Source organism: Doryrhamphus excisus, linkage group LG21 (genome assembly GCF_037039965.1).
Source record: "Doryrhamphus excisus strain RoL-2023G ecotype Guam linkage group LG21, RoL_Dexc_Guam_v1.1, whole genome shotgun sequence".
NCBI lineage: Eukaryota > Metazoa > Chordata > Actinopteri > Syngnathiformes > Syngnathidae > Doryrhamphus > Doryrhamphus excisus.
In genome coordinates this window covers 12480911-12503360 of record NC_136377.1, presented here as the reverse complement: position 1 = coordinate 12503360, position 22450 = coordinate 12480911, and the positions used below count along the sequence as shown (strand labels likewise).

Below are 22450 nucleotides of genomic sequence, written 5' to 3'. Positions count from 1 at the left end.
GTTTCAGGAAGCCGTGATATTGCCAAAATCTTCCTTCAAATGCACGATGAGGTCGGTGGTATTAAACTTCCCTGGTTCTGTGCTACCATGGGAAACGCAACTGCAATGTCTTTTTCGGACTTCAATGAAAAACACACGTGATCATTAACACATGTGATCATATTGTCACGATCCATGTCACAGGTTGGCTTGTTTATTTTATTTTACTTTGTTTGGTGCTCTTATTTTGTATTTTTTGTTTCCTTGTTTACTTTACATCCCTTTGGGCACACCTGATACTGATTGGTAATCAGTTACCATTTAGTTCAGCTTGGATTTTCAGCTAGTTGCCAGATTGTTGCATATGTTTGTTGGAAGTTGCTTTGTTCTGAGCTTATTCCGCTTTTCCTGATGTTTGCACTTTTGTTGCAGCTTTTTTTTTTTTTTTTGCAAGCTGTGCTGCCCCTACAAGCTTCCATCTTTTTTCCCCAAAGTGTAAAGGCTTTTTACCTGCATCACACACCACACCAAGACATAACACAGTGGGATCTGCATGCTGAATCAAAGAGCTTATGCTGGATAGAAGTGCTGGTGTGGAGTCTGGAATGGACTACTTGTATTGGCGTGCCAATATTGGAGATTTTAAATGCAGGCATATTAGGTATATTATCATACTGTTTTTTTGATATTGAACCAATCTATACCGGATCGGGACACCCCTAGTTTTTGTACAACCCAGTGTTCTTGTGATTTGCTTTTTGTCAGAAATTTTGCACTTATTTTTGTGTAGTTTTTTTCTACATTATCCCAATTTTTATACAGCATTGCACCCAAAAAACTAGTCTGCTTGCCCGGTACTGTATAGTTTTGCAAAATCAAGCACCGAAACTCTGACTCACTGTCCATGTCAAATAGAGTTTTTGTTTCTTTCGGCTTTTTCCTGCTATGGTATGAGTATTAAATAACGGGGACAGCAATTTGATGAAGATGGTGAGAAACACTGTTGAATTCAATCTCGCCAGGATGTATATGTAAAGTGTGCATCAACAATAAGCGCCATCCAGTCATCTCATTGTTTTCATTAGTTTGCATTGTTCTGTTTAAAACTAAAGGTATTCCCTCTAAAACTGTTTTTCTTCATATTTTTCGGTGGATAACATTATTGACATTATTTACTACAGGGAAACATTGCCTTGGTTTTTTGTACATTTATGTTTTTGGCTTCTTAAGTTTAGAAGAAATAAATTTGAGGCTAACCTTTTAGCTTGCTAGCTCTCTAGCTTGCTAGCTAGCAGCTGTTTTGAGTCCCTGCAGTTCTTTTGTAGACAAAGAATAATGAGAGTGCGATGGTGACTATTTCATGTCTACAGGGCTCTAATAATATCAAAAACTGTAATTCTCTGCTCAAACTATGAAAATATTCCATTTATTAACATTGAATGCTATATCATGGATATTAGCGGTGAAGTATGGACCCGGTTAACAGCTATAAATGAGGGACAACTGTAATAACGTCAACCAAGGTGCCACTATAAATTGACGTAGGGCTGGGTGATATAACGATATTTTAAAAATATCGATATTTCTGTTGAGCACGATATCAAAAACAAGCAAATCGTTCATGCGCTCGAGTCCAAGCAAGTTAAGGCAACTCCTTGTCTTCTGCTGCGTTTTTAGTGTTTAGTAATGCTTTATTTACGTTTTTGTTATTATTTTTTGTGCCATAGCGACCCTTCAAGCAATTCTATTGATTAAAATATTGGCAACATAATCAGTAGGATTACTGTATGAATGCTGAAAAAAATGAAATTAAATATAAAAGTTTTTTTTCCTACTTTAGTCATCTGGGTTGCATAACAGCGCGCCAGGCCGCTGGGTGCTTCTGCAGCGAGTGAAAGTGCTGATGATTTTGACACATTTCTATTCTATGGAGAGTGATAGGTTAGTCATTCTTGAGCGTTTGCTATGGCAGATTTTGATAATAAAGAAACCATCTCCTCATTTCGTCTGTTTTTGCAAAACGTGACTGAAAAGACGAATTACAGGTGTGATGATGTGTTTGGGCCGTGAATGAGTGGTTAGCATGTCGGCCACACAGGAGACCGGGAAGACCAGTTTTCCATTGGCTGGCGACCAGTCCAGAGTGTACCACACCACTCCCTCAAAGACAGCTGGGATAGACTCCAGCATGAGGATATGCGGTATAGAAAATGGATGGATGATGTGCTTTGATGGGGAGTGGAATGAAGATGGCTGCCGTCCTCTGGCTGGTCACTCGGTAATGACTCTATACAAATCCCTCCTGGCGAACGTCTTATTGGCATTTTGATCAATACATGGAGAGCTGCAGTCCAGCACTTTGCTGTGTGTGTTTGTGCGCGGATTCAATTCTGTGGAAAATCAATTCTCCCCCATGGTCATAGGCACAGCATTTTCATTGTGAAACCAGCATTGTACCAAAGACAAATCTGAAGTGACAATGTATAATAGACTATAGAAACCTGTCACTAATACTGATCCCAACAGAGAGAACTTAGGAATCTGTCTGTTGCTGCAGGGAGCCTGTAGGATCATATCAATGTAAGATTTTACATAAAAGTAGGGCACATTGTGTACATAAAACATGAGGTCACACATCTTGGTGGAAAGAGTCTGATAAATAAGCAGTTTGTTTTTCAAAATGTCATTCTGATACTACAGTAAAGTCTCGTTATATCGATATTGTCGGGAGTCGGAAAAAATATCCATATAACCGGACTGTCGATATATCCGATCCTGCGCCGAACTGCATTAAAAGTGGGCAATAATGCACTCGACAACTGCGTTTGTGGTTTCCACAAAAACCACGAACGATAAAAAGATATCTGAATACAACACAATTAAATACATGTATTTGTACGCTTGTGTCTTCGTTGGAATAGGTGTGTACGCTATGTCAGTTGGTTCTTCTGTTGCAGGCATGTGTTTGGCCAGCTATGTGGGGCGGGTTGAGCATGACCTGTGAAACAGGAAGTGCGGGAATCGGTGTGTGTGCTGTGCTCTGGTGTTGGAAGTGTGAAAAATAAAGTTGACTGGAAGCAGCCGTTCGCCGTGTTCTTTTTTGGTATTGAAATCCTTAAGCAAAGATTGATTTAAGCTGCTTTTGTATCGATATAAGCAGACCAAATTGGCTGGCGGGAGATGAAAAGGGCATCGTAGTAACCGGATTATCATAATAACCGGGTATCGTACTAACGGAACTAATTATATCATAAAAGACTAGAAATTTGCCGGGAAATGAAAATAGTATCGTAATAAGCAGTAATTCGTTATAACCGATATCGATATAATGAGACTTTACTGTATTTGACCATAATGAAGTTACCCAGCTACAATAAAAGAACATCGCCGTCATCCTTTCAGGTCTTAACACAGACTCACCCCTATCTTTGTATTACTGATGATTTGTAGATGGACTTCAAACTACGTTTACTCAGTGGCGGTTCCAACTATGGCTTACATGGGTCACATTGCCCAAGGCGACGTTCTCTAGGGAACGCAGCAAGGATCCATCCATCTATTTTCTATTCTGCTTGTCCTCACTGGGGTCGCAGAGATATGCTAGAACCTATCGTAGAAACCCCCAATTCACATCACGTCAGATGCGTCATGTGGCGTGGGCGTCATGCGCTTTCAAATCGCTTCTATTTTAATCAGTCTGGCAATTCACACCAGCAGTCACGTGCGACTGACGCCTCTTAATGTGAATTGAGGTTTTTTAAATCTACGTGACATAGAGATATGTAGCATGGATTTGGGGTAAGGATGAGAGGAGAGGGAATAGGTTCACATTTATTTGTGCTCATGGGCGCCCACTACAGGAGGGATAGTGCATAAAACATTTAGTAGGGAGGGGGGTGAGTTCAAAGTAAATTGCTTAAAGTCATCCCTCATTTATTACGCTAAATTGGCTCCAGACTAAGTGAATTTCGGAAAAGTAGTATTCAATAAATGGGATATTTTCATAGTTATGCTATATAAATTTAATTGAAGTGCTAGACCACCGGCAAATAAAAGCCATTGATTAGGCATGAGTGGGTGCAGGTACAAAAAGAGACACAAACACAAAACGTTAAGAATAGGTAACTTGCACCAGATACAACACATCTCAGTAGAGGAGTTTTTCCTCTTTCCGAATGACTTTTCCAAAAACATGGTATACATGGAAAGGAATATTCCAATCTCTTGTCTGCATGAGCCGCAATTGTCAACCAGAATAGTCAAAGGGGCATGCGGAGTAAAGCGTAAACATCAACATCACGTGATACCGACTTCCCCAAGTTTTTCTTTCACTTGTTGGAATAACAATATTGTATTCAGAGTTTTTCGTTCGTCCAGTCTTGAAATTTAGTTTGGATCAAAAACAAACTTTCTGCAGCAGTCCAGTGCCGATTGCTTGCCTCCATTTTTAAAACCGAAGAACGTCTTGAGCTGCGTGTTACGTCATATCTGAGCATGCGCTTAAAAAGAACGCACCAGGGATAAATTTAAACATGAAAAGATAAAATCCAATCTTGCTAATATTTTATAATTAAACATCAGGACATGGGTTATATAGATATATATTTTCTGGACTTACGAATAAAGTATAGAAGTGTTTAGATTCAGTTAATGCACACCGAAAGCTGCTTGCCAACCGCCAATAAACAACAGAAGAAGAAAAACACAACAAGGAAGAACGCACACTGACAACTTTCTGTTTGAGCGGGTACAAGATACTTCAATCAGATTGGGGAAAGGAATATTCCACCCCTGTGAATCCGATTATATGTTCATTCGGATTGGCACTTTTTTTTTCCGGAATGAGGCATACACAAAGGTTAAATTCTTTCTGTTTGAGCAAATAAAACAAATGCAATTGGAATATTTGGGTCCATGTATACGTGGCTACTGACAGCAAGCAGAAGAACCAAAGAAAGGCAATGAACCAGCAACCAGCTTGAGTCCTCTGGCCTAATAAAGCCACTGATTGTTAATTGTCACCAGCTGTTACACACTGGTGTCAGGTGACTGCAGGTTCCATCCAGCAGGAAGTACACCAAAATAAGAGCGCGGTAATGAACACTATAGACATAATATTGTCTCAATGTACAGTAAAGTCTCGTTATATCGATATCGGTTATAACGAATTACTGCTTATTACGATACTATTTTCATTTCCCGGCAAATTTCTAGTCTTTTATGATATAATTAGTTCCGTTAGTACGATACCCGGTTATTATGATAATCCGGTTACTACGATGCCCTTTTCATCTCCCGCCAGCCAATTTGGTCTGCTTATATCGATACAAAAGCAGCTTAAATCAATCTTTGCTTAAGGATTTCAATACCAAAAAAGAACACGGCGAACGGCTGCTTCCAGTCAACTTTATTTTTCACACTTCCACCACCAGAGCGCAGCACACACACCGATTCCCGCACTTCCTGGTTCACAGGTCATGCTCAACCCGCCCCACATAGCTGGACAAACACATGCCTGCAAGAGAAGAACCAACTGACATAGCATACACACCTATTCCAACGAAGACCAAGCGTACAAATACATGTATTTAATTGTGTTGTATTCAGATATCTTTTTATCGCTTGCAATAATCACTGTTTTTCATATGTACATGCTGGCGTTCGTGGCATGTGTTTGGCCAGCTATGTGGGGCGGGTTGAGCAGGATCGGATATATGGATAGTCCGGTTATATCGATATAACGAGACTTTACTGTATTTTAATGGAAGCTTTCAATGACTTTACAAGAGTAAAGATGATGATGAGGCATCAACCCCTGCTATAGTTTTCCCATAGTTTAGCTTCATGGCATGTCACGTTCGTGCAGATAATGTTCTCTCCTCTGCTATGAGTCAGCTGTTGTGCTGCCGGAAAGACAAATGGCTAATGTTACTAAGAGTGTGTATAGGCAGTGGACCAGCCAATGAATACAATACCAGCCACAAGACGCCTGATCCCATCCTGCGTCTCATTTTTTGCCGTTGTTAATGTGGTAAATACTTTAAGACATTTACGTTTTTGCGATACATTTAAAGCAGCATATAAAATGATTGCATGGAAGGATGTTAATGCTGGGCTGTTTCAGCATTCACGCTACAATCACATCATCACAAGGCATGGAATAGAGAGTCTGCACTGCAGCACTGTACAAACGCACCCCGTAGATCCTAAAATTATATTCAATAGCATGCATCCTCCACTTCATGCTCACTCATAGATATTTGGCTCATCTGGATTTGCGAGCCCTTGAACAGCAAAGGAGGAGAGTCATACCCAAAAGCATGTCCTATTATTACCATGCTTGGTTAAAAATATCTAAGATACAGCAGCCAAGAGTCCTGTCAACTTGGATGACCTGCCACAAGATGACAAACCCTTAAAGTGTTTTCATTGATTGTATTTGACTTATTTTATTCATCAGAAATGTGGTTCACAGGTCATGCTCAACCCGCCCCACATAGCTGGCCAAACACATGCCTGCAACAGAAGAACCAACTGACATAGCATACACACCTATTCCAACGAAGACACAAGCGTACAAATACATGTATTTAATTGTGTTGTATTCAGATATCTTTTTATCGTTCGTGGAAACCACGAACGCAGTTGGTTCTTCTGTTGCAGGCATGTGTTTGGCCAGCTATGTGGGGCGGGTTGAGCATGACCTGTGAACCAGGAAGTGCGGGAATCGGTGTGTGTGCTGTGCTCTGGTGGTGGAAGTGTGAAAAATAAAGTTGACTGGAAGCAGCCGTTCGTCGTGTTCTTTTTTGGTATTGAAATCCTTAAGCAAAGATTGATTTAAGCTGCTCGACATTGTTCTATACTATAGAACAATGTCGAGTGCATTATTGCCCACTTTTAATGCAGTTCGGCGCAGGATCGGATATATGGATAGTTCGGTTATATCGGTAGTTTTTCCGACTCCCGAGAATATCGACATAACGAGACTTTACTGTAATTGCTTTTTCTTGTTACGTTATGCCTATATGCTCTTTTGTCAACTTCTGCTGCTGTCTTGTTTAATTTTCTTTTCAGAGTAAGCCGTAGGTCAATAACAACAAAGTGCCTGCTCTAAACAAATCAATAAATGCCTTTAAGTACAGTACAAGCTTTGGAATATCCATTGTGTGATGACATAGTTAGTTTTAAGTGTAAAAAAACTGTGAGCGAGCTCACTGGCACTAGGTGGTCGAGCCATAGTGCTGTAAAATGTGACAAGACGGTCGACAGTACGCTGTGCCACAGGCTCAAAAAGAGCCTCTTATTTCTGTAAATCCTACCTGAAATTATTCAAGGACACACAAGGATGCCTTTAGACTAGTGACTCATTCTTTAAAGTGGACAAATGCACACATTTTATTGCAGTTGAAAGAAAGAAATGCTTTATTCTTTGTTTTTGCAAAGCAACTAATGAAAAAACTGTGTGCGACTCCCTCAAAACATGAAATACAACACCACCACCATTTTACAAATGGTGGTTTAAATGAACAGATTACACAAAAAAATAAGCAACGAGCCGATTGATCAGCGTTGATTTCCTAATTTCTGGGGCATCACCACTCAGCTGATCGTTACATATGAAATCGATCTTATCCACCGATCTTATCTACCTCCGTAAAAGTCTGAAAGTCAGCCACAGTCTCTTTTTTGCCCTGCCGGACTAAACCCAAATCGAGCTGTTCGCGCTTATGAGCAGAAGTACTACGAGAAAAATTATAGAGATCATGGCATTGGAGGACCAGACATGGTAAGAGGCTCAGATCAGGTCTGCAGTGTAACCTGTGCAGTGTACTGTTTTTTCTTTATTTTGTGTAAGTAATGGAACAAAAGTGGTTGTCTGTTTTAGGGACCGATATGTTTTTTTTTCGGGCCGATGCCGATACCGATTTTTTTCCATCACCCTTAACCGATGGCCGATTTTGCTTGGGCCGATATTTGTGGCCGATACTGATTTTGCTCCCCCAATTGACATGAAAAAATGACAAGGGGTACCGCGACTGCGTGTGTTGCAGGGTCTTCTGGCAACACAAAAGCTGCCCTGTCTGTAAATCACGCGGTGGAAAAATCTATCGACGAACACACGTGCATATCGGCCGATACCGATTCAAGTAAAGAACACAAATATCAGCCCAAAATATCCGCCGGCCGATGAATGTGTCGATCCTTTGTCTGTGTAGCATTATAGAGTGCGCATACAGGAATCGGGGTGCACATTAAAGTTCACTGAGTCTGGAGTTGCTCATAGCCATTTCCCAACACAATCAGGGGGTCTACCCGAGTTATTTAAGCACTGGTAGTCCCTCAAAAACCGTGTAATGCCCATATTACACATTACTGATGTTGTAGAGAACGCTAAAATGCTAACTGAGAGGTCTTGTAGTAACCTCTTTTCCTGAGAAACTCTGGACTGTCCAGTCTCTACTTCCGGATCGGATTCAGGATCCAACACAATATGGCGGTAAAGTCCTATAAAGTTGGGTTCGGCAGCTATCCGGAAGTCCTCGTGAGCACTTGGGAGTGTGACCAATCACAGCGGAGAGGGCGTGCTTGGAGGCGGGTCGTGGGTGGAATAAATTAACACAGACCGTTTTCGCAGGAAGCACGGAATCCAAAGAAATGCAGCTGAATAGGTGCAGATTCTGGAAGATCTATAGCTTTGTGTACTGGTTATTGTGTGTAGCTGCTCTATAGGAGTTCACAAAATATGAACATAATAGGTCCCATTTTAAAACATGGATGAAGATTGGTCATTTTCAAAACGCAAAGGGAGAATAATCAAACTCCACGCAGACTGTGGGGCCAACATGCTAGCCACTTGTCCACCATCAGCCATGTAAGGTTAATTTTTTTGCTTGTTTCACTCTCTTCCTTCAGGTTCTGAAAGTAGATAAGGTGTTAACTGATTGATTTCACAGGAGATGAATATTTAGGCCTTGGTGGGATCAATGCCCCTGGAATGTTGGTAATAGAATTGCTATTTAGTTATTAATACTCCAGACGTATTTGGTTCTTCTTAGATATTAATTTGAAGTATTTGCATTCCTTGTTCAAGTATCTTGTGAAGAGGCTTGCAGCACTTGTAGCCCCATTCCTCCACCTCCTGTTGTAGTGGTCCTTGGGTAATTATATTGCTGTGCATGGAAAGTCAGCGTAGGTGGAGTGTTAGCAGCCTTTTCACTTTGCTGCAGTGAAATAATAAAGTGTACTTTCTCCCTGCAAGCCTCTAATAGCCACAGGCCATGTCTCTGTGGCGCTGCTGTAGATTTTCTCCGATTATGTTCCTTTAGCACATGAGCCGCATGGAGCTGTGTATCTCAGCTAATCCAGCATTGCTACACTTCTATCTACTATACATTGGGTAAATACCCTGGGAGTCAGTGTGTGCTTTGCAAAGCTATTATCTATCTGATATGCAAGGACACCGCCAGAGGAGAAACACCTACTTTCAGTCCTAACATACCTTCTCTTATTGCTGTGCTTGGTCAAATGAGACGGATTGAACAACAATGCAGACAATAAGACAAATGTGAATGGGAAACATTTGACCGACATAACACAGGTGTCATTCATTTACTGGTCATATCATGAGGTACACCTGCGTCGAATGAAATCCAATAAAATGAGATCTATCAACATTCTTCATGAAGATACATGGGTTGGATTGGCACTGTCATTTTTAAAGGCTTTTTGTTATTGCAGTTTGCAGTGGTTATTGCCTGGGATATTGATGATATTGACATAAAAATGACATACCAAGATTGTATACAGTAAAGTCTCGTTATATCGTTATCGGTTATAACGAATTACTGCTCATTACGATACTATTTTCATTTCCCGGCAAATTTCTAGTCTTCTATGATATAATTAGTTCCGTTAGTACGATACCCGGTTATTATGATAATCCGGTTACTATGATGCCCTTCCGCCAGCCAATTTGGTCTGCTTACATCGATACAAAAGCAGCTTAAATCAATCTTTGCTTAAGGATTTCAATACCAAAAAAGAACACGGCGAACGGCTGCTTCCAGTCAACTTTATTTTTCACACTTCCACCACCAGAGCGCAGCACACACACCGATTCCCGCACTTCCTGGTTCACAGGTCATGCTCAACCCGCCCCACATAGCTGGCCAAACACATGCCTGCAACAGAAGAACCAACTGACATAGCATACACACCTATTCCAACGAAGACACAAGCGTACAAATACATGTATTTAATTGTGTTGTATTCAGATATCTTTTTATCGCTTGCAATAATCACTGTTTTTCATATGTACATGCTGGCGTTCGTTGGTTCTTCTGTTGCAGGCATGTGTTTGTGTGAAAAAGAAAGTTGACTGGAAGCAGCCGTTCGCCGTGTTCTTTTTTGGTATTGAAATCCTTAAGCAAAGATTGATTTAAGCTGCTCGACATTGTTCTATACTATAGAACAATGTCGAACAATGCACTCGACATTGTTCTATAGTATAGAACAATGTCGAGTGCATTATTGCCCACTTTTAATGCAGTTGGGCGCAGGATCGGATATATCGACAGTCCGGTTATATCGATATTTTTTCCGACTCCCGACAATATCGATATAACGAGACTTTACTGTATATGTATTTTGCCAATATTGACAGGGCTCTACATTTAAAAACAAAAATGACTTGCCCATGGGGAATCCTTAAGGTGAGAACTACTTGCCCGAACTTGCCCCATGTAAAATGAAAAGACTGCCATAATGATATCATATATCAATATATGCTGATATCAGATAATAGTACTGACACATTGGCAGTACGGCATGCCAAAGTGCACTTGCCCGACGGGAATATCAACGATTGGATTTACTTGCCCCAATTTTGTTTTAACTTGCCCCGGGCCATCGGTACATCGTTATTGTCGAGCCCTGATTGATATCGGTGCTCGAGTGAGAACTCATCAAAGTGCGGCGTGCTCAACAAAGCTTGCTAGCTCAGTGGAGCTGCAACAATTAATCAATGATTAACGAACTAGCCAATTAATTGACAACAATTTTAGTATTTGATTCATTGTTTTTTGATGTAAAAATGTATATATCCTGATTTCAGCCTCTCCAACGTGAATTGTTTTACATTTACTTTGTCATTCATAAAAGCAGACTTATTATCTTTGTGTTTTAGGTAAAAGAAGAGACAGTACAGTCCTTAGTTCTTATACGGAAATTGTATTGTTGCTGTTGATAGATGTTGGACATGTTATAATTAGGGGTGCTGGTTGATCGGCTGCCGATCTATATTGGCTGGATGGTATCGACATTGGCTGATATTTGCTTTAAAACGCTGAGGTAGAAGAGTTTCCCTCAAAAATGTGTCACCGGGTTGGCGCTTTGAAAAGCTTTAGATCTTCGATCGGTAAGAAAGACAATATCAACCATCTCTTGTTTTTTTCTAAGTGTGTTTTAAAAATGCATTTGTATTGAGAGTATCAGGTATACGGTGTCTAAAAATGTGGCAGGTGAGCGGACATGCATGAATAACTAAATATCCGCCAAAGCATGTCACCTCAGGCTGTTGTATTTGGGTGTCATCGCGCCTACACATTTTAGTCCACTTTAAACAGGCACTTGTTTGTTTTCCTCTCACAGTGTGAGCCATGTGTGAACACCACAGAGGATGTAATCTCAGTCCAGTTCTTACAGTACTCTGCAAATACTTTGCAAAGTTGAGCAAAATGGCCCCTGTAGCGTGTACTGTGCACTTTGCATTCTGGGAAGCAGCAAAGCACTGAAGCAGCTTGTGGGCTAGCCTTCCGGTCATGGCAACACAAACAGAAACTTTGAGGGTATTGCTCAAATCCTATGGTCCCTTTTTCTGACTGACTCTACCCAACATCATACTAGCCCAGGGGTGGGCAAACTACGGCCCGGGGGCCACATCCGGCCCGCCAAGTGTTTGAATACGGCCCGCTCAATCTTTCCAAAGTATTTCATTTAAACTCAACATACAACCTGGCATCATGGCCTGAGCCAACCTTTTGATGGTTTTATCAATTTCGTTTTTTGACATGGTCTGTTGTTTACAAAGTGCTCCTGAAAAAAGGGACACAAGCACATAATAATAATAATAATAATTATTATTATTAGATTATTATAATTATTATTAGAACTATTATGATTATTCTAATTATTATATTAATGCTAATTATTATATTAATTATATATAATATTATTGTTATATTTGCATATTTTACATAATAATAATATAATAATTATTATTTTAATTTTATTGTAATTATTATAATATTTTATTATTTTTAAAATATTTAAATATAAATATAAAATAATAAATAATAATAGCAGACAATTTTACAGATACAATAATACCAGGTGGACTGTTACGTGTAAAATATATAGTCTGCCCCAGACTCTCCCCCCCCCCATAAATTTTGTCATATCAATGCGGCCCGCGAGTCAAAAAGTTTGCCCACCCCTGTACTAGCCCCATTCCACTTTAACTGTCTTTAATTATATCGTATAAGACCACCCAGAATATACCACTATTTGGGTCAATATGGTAATAATATGACCCCTAATATACAGGGTCAGGCAAAATGATCTGACACATTTGTAGGTTAAATAAAAGGCAAATAAAGTAAAGAAACTAAATAGTGTTTTTATTTTCAAAAAGTACATATAATGCCATTTTGTTTCTTTATGTTTTTAATAATGAAATCAGTTTGAGGTCGGCCGGTTGATTTTGGTTTCAAAGCAGATCCAGTATCTCTGAAGTTGGTAACCCATAACAAGATGGTGTTTGGAGCTGCTACGGGATCATGTCTACCAAGATTGAAGTGCAAACGGAACGCTCGTTATGTTGCAGTTACAGATTGGTTTGTTTTGTACTTTTCGAAAATAAAAACACTTTTTTTGTTTCTTTACTTTATTTGCCTTTTATTTAACCTACAAATGTGTCACATCATTTTGCCTGACTCTGTAAAAACTAGATTGTAAAACTAAGCTTTACTTCTGAGAGTCCACCGCTGATGACATCACAGACGGGCAACATAACATAGTAACATGACTTCTGGTTTCGGTTGCGATGTTGTTATCTCGCTAATAGGATGCTCACGATCTGTACCAGAAACACCATCGGTTCTACACATGTGCACAACATGTCTACATACGGTTTGTTTTTCTGCGATCACGTGTTAGGCATCTCGATTTGTACTACGCATGTGTAAACTACGTCATCTATTGATCTGACAGTTTAGCTTTCTGTTAATAAACACAGCAAATGCTAATTATGATGAATTTATAATTTGTGACATTCCTAGAAACAACAACACATCCCAATTCACATCCCATACATTGCACGGCGGACAAGTGGTTAGCGCGCAGACCTCACAGCTAGGAGACCCGAGTTCAATCCCACCCTCGGCCATCTCTGTGTGGAGTTTGCATGTTCTCCCCGTGCGTGCGTGGGTTTTCTCCGGGTACTCCGGTTTCCTCCCACATTCCAAAAACATGCTAGGTTAATTAGCGACTCCAAATTGTCCATAGGTATAAATGTGAGTGTGAATGGTTGTTTGTCTATATGTGCCCTGTGATTGGCTGGCCACCAGTCAAGGGTGTACACCGCTTCTCGCCTGAAGAGAGCTGGGATAGGCTCCAGCACACACTGTGACCCTTGTGAGGATAAGCGGTAGAAAATGAATGAATGAATGCTCTGTAGTGGACCTGCCCATTGTGGACGAAAATGGGGGATAACTGGCTCTTAAAAGTTATAATTAAATGCAAAGAACAAACATGTCCGACCAGATGCTCCGCTAAAAATCTGTGTCGAAAAAGAGGACAAAGTACTTGATTATTTATCATCATAGCCTCATGTGAGACCTTCTGCTAGTGTAATAATAGAACTGGACTTCTTTGACCCCATCATTTATAAAACAGCCATTTTGGGACAGCAGCTGCATTTTTATGTTGCATCCTCTCTAAGTGACCCTGACAAAGCAGGACAGCTCCTTAATTCTCTTTGGGGAAAACAACCTGCTGCAATTCCTGCGGCTTTATCCTTTATGAGGTGCTGCTTTTTAACAGCAGCAAATGACCAAGCAAAATACAAAAAAATTTTAGGGCAGCCACTAAAATAAATGTATGCTTTGTGTTCATTTCCGACCAATAAAGGGACGTATGTACATTTGTCACTACGGCAAAAAGAAGACTTATTTTTGCCACTTTTTTGTGCAAGATGGCATCCCATCACACTTGAGTCCTCTCACCTCATGTACCATCTCAGCGTGACCACTCCTCAAATACTTTTGCTTATGCTTATGCTTTATGGGATGACAAAATACAATCAAACAAAGAAAGGGAAGATGACGAAAGAAAGACACCCATCAATTATTAGGCACAGAACAATTAAATGAGATCCGACACAGGAACAAATGCTAGCGGTGGGATTTCTTTCAGACATGCTTAACCTGACGCATTGAGGAACATCACATTTAATACACGTTAATACAATTCAACATGTCAGAAAAGGAGTAAGGAGGAGCATTTGGAGTTTATTTGAAAAACAGCCACACTTGAAACAAGTCCAAATTATCTTAAAACGAGACATTTTTTTTCCATTTCATGCAAATTTGGAAGCTTGGCTAGAATTTGATTCTTAAAAAAACAAAACGTTTACATAAGCAAGCTACATTGCTACGTTGATATTGCAGGAGCTAAAACTGAATGGGGAGAATACTGTAAGTCTGGTGCTGGAAGATACAGCCATCCCATTGGTTGGCATCAGAATCAGAATCAGGGACCATTTTATTATGGTCAAGTGCCAAAATTCTTATTTTTTTTTTTATCAAGAATGGCACTCAGCATTGTTATTCTGTGCGGGGGTGGAGTAAAAGTAAAAAATACTTCTTACATGTCTATCTGCATTCTTACTCCATGTCAGTCTTCATGACTAGGTTCTTGTATGTGTCCGTCATTGTTTTGCTGCACGTATGAACATGAAACAATGCTATCGCAATTCTATTAAATTGCTTCCCAGTGCCAACAACCAGCAGTTATCCTAGCTATGATTAGATTCTATATACAATAAAGTCTTGTTATATCGATATCGGTTATAACGAATTACTACTTATTACGATACTATTTTCATTTCCTGGTAAATTTCTAGTCTTTTATGATATAATTAGCTCCGTTAGTACGATACCCGGTTATTATGATAATCCGGTTACTAGGATGCCCTTTTCATCTCCCGCCAGCCAATTTGGTCTGCTTATATCGATACAAAAGCAGCTTAAATCAATCTTTGCTTAAGGATTTCAATACCAAAAAAGAACACGGCGAACGGCTGCTTCCAGTCAACTTTATTTTTCACACTTCCACCACCAGAGTGCAGCACACACACCGATTCCCGCACTTCCTGGTTCACAGGTCATGCTCAACCCGCCCCACATAGCTGGCCAAACACATGCCTGCAACAGAAGAACCAACTGACATAGCATACACACCTATTCCAACGAAGACACAAGCGTTGCAAAGTGTTATGGAATTACGAGGTTACTTTGGGAGAAAACTTTATTTTTCTTGCCAACATTAACTTGCACTCTCTTGCTACGTAAAGGCATGAAAGACATGAAAGCCACAACAGGAAGCGGAAAAACCCCGTCCCTCGCGCCTACCCCACCTTCCCTATCGATAGTTCCGGGGTGAATTATGTCCCGGTAACCTATCACCACAGCGTAAGTTTATTTTTATTTACTGTAGTACAAAATTTATTGTAGTACAAAAGCATGCTAGATACGCAATCCATGAACTCAAGGAGAAAATTACATGCCATATCAAAGATCCGCCCACTTTTAATGCAGTTCAGCGCAGGATCGGATATATGGATAGTCCGGTTATATCGATATTTTTTCCGACTCCTGAGAATATCGATATAACGAGACTTTACTGTAGATTGTATTGTAAACTGCGCTCCACTCGACGAGATTGACAGGTTCCGCTTTATGATGGACTGCTTTAGTAATACACCTCTGCAGTTCTACCATCCATTCATTTTTTTTAAATACCTCATTACCAATACCTTTTCCTCATAGAATAAGGAAGTGCTTGCTAAGGAGACTTTAATTTACATAAAACCTCTTAAAAAGAAAGTTATGACTTGTGCTTGACCCTGACAGTTACTCATAATGAGGGCACCTCTTACTGGTATTAATCACCTAGATCAGTTGCCGGCAACCCGCGGCTCGGCTCTTCAGCCTCCTTGTTGCGGCTCCCACATCGAGCTCTGTGTGTTTTTTTTTTAAGACTGAAGCAGAAGAAATGTGCGTTTTCAAAAAGAACCCGAAATATCAGACTCACTGAGTTCTGCAAGCAAGGGAAGGGGTCTGATTTTCTGCGGAGGCGTTTTTGTGATGCAAATGTATTACTGTTTTGAACGCATAGGATAAGTCAAACTCTTTGCTTAAATGGCCCCAGCAACTAAACGGAACTACGTTCCTCGTCACGGATCGTCGACCAGTTCTGGACTCAAGGGACCAACTGGGGCATTAAGTCAACGTTGCTGATGGGGATGTCATACAACTTCATGTCAGAAAATCCTTTTAAGGAGAATGAAGACATTCACAGATGGAGAATACATGAAAGAATCGTTCATTAAAATATATTTATAAACAAGGAATTATTATTAATTATTCAGAAAATGAAAGAAATGCTCCTCTATGCAAAGATAGTCAAGGATGAGACCAACAGAACAACAAACATCAGCAGTCGGCAAACTGACATTCATTCTGTGCAATCATTTTGAATTGCCTGTGATGAGTCAAGTGATGTCAACGATATTGAGCAGACACACTGATGTGCACACTTTTGAACTCTGGTACGCTTTTTTATGTTAAAGTTGACTATGTTTTCTTCTAATTTTACACAAACACGGGAAGTACAAAAAAAAAAAAGCCTACATAGTTCAGTGTGTACTCTGCACTGTTGTTGTTTTGCTGCTCGAGACCATTTTTCTTGACTGGAAGAGGAGGTAAAATAACTCTTTTGATGCTAAAGGTTGCCAACCCCTGCCCTGGATAAAACCTGCGTTTGTATTCTGACCAGCGGTGCCCAAAAATTCTCTTCTTCCTTTTGACAATAAAGAAAATGACATATCTGCTTTGTAGAATGTACTTCATAGTGGTATTGTTCCCATGGGAGAAGGCTTGCCCATACAAAAGTCGGTTCCATGGGTGTCTTTAATTTTCTACAAGCAGCATGACCTGAATATCAAGCGCTGTAGCTTCAATTTAAGAATTACATGTTTTATGTTGAACAGACAACATACTGAAATTAACATCTTGCAGGGGGTTCATCCGTATTGGACAGTTGATACAATACTGTTCTTATGATGCTGTTACTCTTATAAATCATAAAACACAGGTAAAGCAGAGTTTTCACGGCACGGACAGAGACACAGTGCATAATGAAAGTAATTACGAGGCACAACACACAACAAAACTGTGCTATTATCAGTATTCAGCAGCTGGTCAGAGCATTTGCCTCAGTTAGTGCTAATCCTAAAACCAGGCTCATATCTCTGATTGTAGCGATGCCCTTTGTTGTGAAAACATTTATTGTGTTCAAGCAAAGCAGATAGTTAACACCTTGTTAGGCCAAGAGTCCATGGCTCGGTATTTATGGTTGGAGCTCATTTCCATGGACCTGCACACAGCGGAGGCTTGGGTGCAGTATAAATCAACGACAGCACAGCCCAGCGCTTGCACATTTGCATGCTCATGTTTCAGTGTGGTACTGATGATCCCCATTATTTCTACATGATTGCCCATTGCATTAAGCCTTAGGACAAATGAAGGGCATGGGACATCACAGTCTGGACATGTTAGGAAACAGCCCATCAATTGATGAAAACCTGACAATATGTACACATTTTTTGTGACCCTTTAGCATGCTTTGCTACTCTCCAGGTATGCATTTTGTTCAATTTCATTGTTGCATGAAAAGCTTTCGGCCAATCGAAGCATTCATCCGCTTCCGTTGTTCGTGTTCAATTCAGTTCAGTCAGTCAGCGCCCAAAAACAATCCAGATAACTGATTTTTACAACCCAACTGTTTTTTTGCATGAGAGGCACAAAGAGGTGATGATGCAACTCCACAATAGAAGGGACCACGTTTGGTGCAGCTTTATATGTATCTTTCCCGTTGAAATACATGCTCCGCAGCAACCAGGAAACGAAAAGGTATCTTACTGCGTTGCGCAAACGAGTTCGAAGGGAAATTGACAGTTCAGTTCAGTTGCAAATGTGAAAATTGTCTCGTTATATCGATATCGGTTATATCGAAGTACTGCTTATTACGATACTATTTTCATTTCCCGGCAAATTTCTAGTCTTTTATGATATAATTAGTTCCGTTAGTACGATACCCGGTTATTATGATAATCCGGTTACTAGGATGCCCTTTTCATCTCCCGCCAGCCAATTTGGTCTGCTTATATCGATACAAAAGCAGCTTAAATCAATCTTTGCTTAAGGATTTCAATACCAAAAAAGAACACGGCGAACGGCTGCTTCCAGTCAACTTTATTTTTCACACTTCCACCACCAGAGTGCAGCACACACACCGATTCCCGCACTTCCTGGTTCACAGGTCATGCTCAACCCGCCCCACATAGCTGGCCAAACACATGCCTGCAACAGAAGAACCAACTGACATAGCATACACACCTATTCCAACGAAGACACAAGTGTACAAATACATGTATTTAATTGTGTTGTATTCAGATATCTTTTTATCGCTTGCAATAATCACTGTTTTTCATATGTACATGCTGGCGTTCGTGGTTCTATAGATAGATTCTATACACACGAGAGAAACCACGAATGCAGTTGGTTCTTCTGTTGCAGGCATGTGTTTGGCCAGCTATGTGGGGCGGGTTGAGCATGACCTGTGAACCAGGAAGTGCGGGAATCGGTGTGTGTGCTGTGCTCTGGTGGTGGAAGTGTGAAAAATAAAGTTGACAGGAAGCAGCCGTTCGCCGTGTTCTTTTTTGGTATTGAAATCCTTAAGCAAAGATTGATTTAAGCTGCTCGACATTGTTCTATACTATAGAACAATGTCGAGTGCATTATTGCCCACTTTTAATGCAGTTCAGCGCAGGATCGGATATATCGACAGTCCGGTTATATCGATATTTTTTCCGACTCCCGACAATATCGATATAACGAGACTGTACTGTAGTAACAAATTATATTTGTTAAAAAAACACCCAAGTGGAAGAATGAGGTTACAGGGAGAAGAGATACAGAAGGTGGAGAATTTTAAGTACAGTTTAGAACAATGGAGATTGTGAAAAGGAGGTGAAGTGTGTGCAGGAAGGATGGAACGGTTGGAGAAAAGTGTCAGGCGTGATGTGTGGTAGAAGAGTTTCAGCCAAAATGAAAAGAAAAGTATACAAAACCATGGTGAGACCAGCCATGTTGTTTGGTCTAGAGACAGTGCCACTGAGGAAAAGACAGGAAGCAGAACTGGAGGGAGCAGAGATGAGGATGCTGAGGTTCTCATTGGGAGTGACCAGGATGGATAGGATCAGAAACGAGTATACATGAGAGGGACATTACATGTTAGAAGCCTTGGAGATGAAGTCAGAGAGGCCAGACTGAGATGGTTGGGACATCAATATTTTTTAGTGTAACAATGTTTTATCAAAAAAAATGAGCACAGCACATATTTGTTCTTACAGTGTGCAACGGTTATTGCATATTGCAGTATTTGTCTTATTTTGCACAGTGTTGGAGAATTGCATGCAGTTGCATCGCCATAAAAGAAGCATAATGTGTTCATTTCACAACATTAGCTTGAGGGAAGACAGCTAGACAGCTCGACAATATTGATATATCGTAGAGGAAGAGAGCCATAATCGAGGATTTTAAAATATTGAAAATGATTCTTTCCAGTGAGTGTTCCTTAAGTCATCCTGATCCCTCTTTTTCTCTCTCTGTCACCAGTCTGCTCTCAGTTCTCCCGAGGAGTTTACGCCATTTTCGGCTTCTACGACAGGAAGTCCATGAACACGCTAACCTCCTTCTGCGGGGCGCTGCATACCTCCTTCATCACGCCCAGCTTTCCCATCGATGCCGACGCGCAGTTTGTCATCCAGATGAGGCCTGGCTTGCGAGGTGCCGTTCTCAGCCTTCTGGACCATTACAAGTGGGAGAAGTTTGTCTACCTTTACGACACTGATCGAGGTAAGAGCTTCTATCTGGGGGAGGGAAACGCTTGAGTAGTGCAGCGGATCTGCTTGCCATGTTATTATTACAGAATCTAATATGTCTCTCATTGAAATCCTTTAGTCGCCATCATCTGATACATTTAAATCTATACTCTTAATGCCCCTAAATGGCTTCACTGCACAGCTGAATGCCTCTCAAGAGAATTGTTGAAAAGTTCCTTGCTTCCGAAGGAGTGAGTCAGCCACAGGTGCAGCCAATCTACCGCCTCCTCGAAACCTCAGCGCCCTCTGATTATCATTTGGCTCTAATTGGATTAGATCATCAAATAACAGCATATTGTAACTTGTGGATGTGCTTCACAGCGCTTTACTCTTTTTATGTAGGCCAACTATTTACAGTCTTGGGTCTGGTCGTCCTCTAAGGGTCTGCGGAAGTGGCCCACAAACAGGACACTGATTGGCGGTGGTGCCTAAAATATACTTCATGATGTTCCTTGTGCATCATTAGCATTTCTTAGAGGTGAGATTTTGCAGGTAGCTCCAGGGCGTATCTAGGGTCAAGCACCCCTAAATTTACTAATGCTCACTAATAGTGATAATATTGCAATTTATTTTTATGTTCTTTGTGTTTTAAACTTGGATGACTAGTTTAGTCCATAGACCATAGTCCATAATTTGCAGTTCAATAACTTGTACTTTCATAAGGAGTTATTGCATGGCTACTTAACCATTACAAAACAGTTTTGTAAAGCAAAAAAAACATACAAATATCAAACTGTCTTACGCATGCTTTGACATTTTTGTATGTGGGCGCTCTGTGAAAATATACCCCTGGAATAAATTAACATTTAAAGTGGCTTTTTCCTCCATTGAAGGCGTGATTATTGTCAAAGACGGCAATATATTTGGAACTGATTCATTTGACTTATATTGAAATTTTTGGTTAGAGTACGCTTCGGTTAGAGTCAGACATTCTTAAATGGAAACATTATGCTAACCAAGGTTCACATTGCCATGCCCAAAATGACATAATCATTATTTACATATTTATAGTATAAAACTAAATGGACTATCATCCATCATCCATCATCCATCATCCACAGACAACGTATGCTGATTATTTTTGTAGTATTTTCTTTATAGTCAAATAATATTCAGATATTTAGCAGATTTCATATTTTTTCCAAAAGAAGAGAGCTAGTGGCGATCCCGACAAATTAACTGATCTCATTTATGACTATTTATGACAAGTAACAGGCGAAAACACTCAGATAGACAAATGGTAGGTGAGCAACAACAGCACCTTCATTTATTCAGTGACGCAGAAAGCATGATGAACAAACCCAGAACATGGTCACTGTCGGCACAAATTATATTCAATGGTGATCCAGAGATGCGGTTGTCACCTGATATTTAAGAAGCGGCTGACACAAGATGCTCTTCTTTCTGGAGTCATCTTTAACCTTTTCAAAATACAGTTGCACTTCGGAGGATTTTTTTTGTAGCCATTATGAGCCAATAGATCTTCTTCAGGGTTCAAAGCTAGCGCTCATCTCGGATCCTTTGGATTGGGCTACTGAAGCGGGTGATTTTATTCATGTATAGGACTTCTGATAAAAACACACCATCATACCATAGACAACATAAACAACCATTCAAACTCACATTCATGCCTATGGCTGCACAGTGGAAGAGTGGTTAGCCGCCACAGGCCACACAGCTGGGAGACCCAAGTTCAATTCCACTCTCGGGCCATCTCTGTGTGGAGTTTGCATGTTCTCCCCGTGCATGTGTGGGTTTTCTCCGGGTACTCCGGTTTCCTCCCACATTCCAAAAACATGCTAGGTTAATTGGCGACTCCAAATTGTCCATAGGTATGAATGTGAGTGTGAATGGTTGTTTGTCTATATGAAGAGCTTGCAACCAAAAGGCGCTAAATCCATTTTGACTGATTTCGAGAAAATCAATGGTTTTTAATTACGCACATATCAATCTTTTTGGTCATCAAGCCTATATTGCAAATGAAAGAGCTATCAATATAGGTCATAAAAATGCATGCTATAAAAATCCTGCACACACCATGTATTTTATATATATTTTTTAATTATTTTTTTTCGGATTTAGCACCTTTTGGCTGAAATAAATTTGAAGTCACCTTTAACTTCTTCAATGGCATTGTTGTAAAAGAATGTAAGGTGCTTTAATGTGCTATGCTAATAAAATAATTAC

The 22450-nt window shown here is 40.2% G+C and overlaps 1 protein-coding gene across 6 annotated transcripts in view; it reads left to right on the top strand.

Moving 5' to 3' along the window:
* Positions 1-22450, top strand: part of LOC131137771 (glutamate receptor 3) — a 102564-nt gene that overhangs the window by 6646 nt on the left and 73468 nt on the right. For 5 of the 6 annotated variants that reach the window (XR_009131973.2, XM_058086021.2, XM_058086020.2 and 2 more), the window contains exon 3: positions 19998-20237. Coding sequence is in view for 5 of the 6 variants with exons in the window: in XM_058086021.2 (XP_057942004.1) it covers positions 19998-20237 (240 nt within the window). In the remaining variant the exon portion in view is untranslated. Of the gene's footprint in view, positions 1-19528; positions 19547-19997; positions 20238-22450 lie in introns of those variants that run through there. The other variant, XM_078787548.1, reaches the window with a different exon arrangement.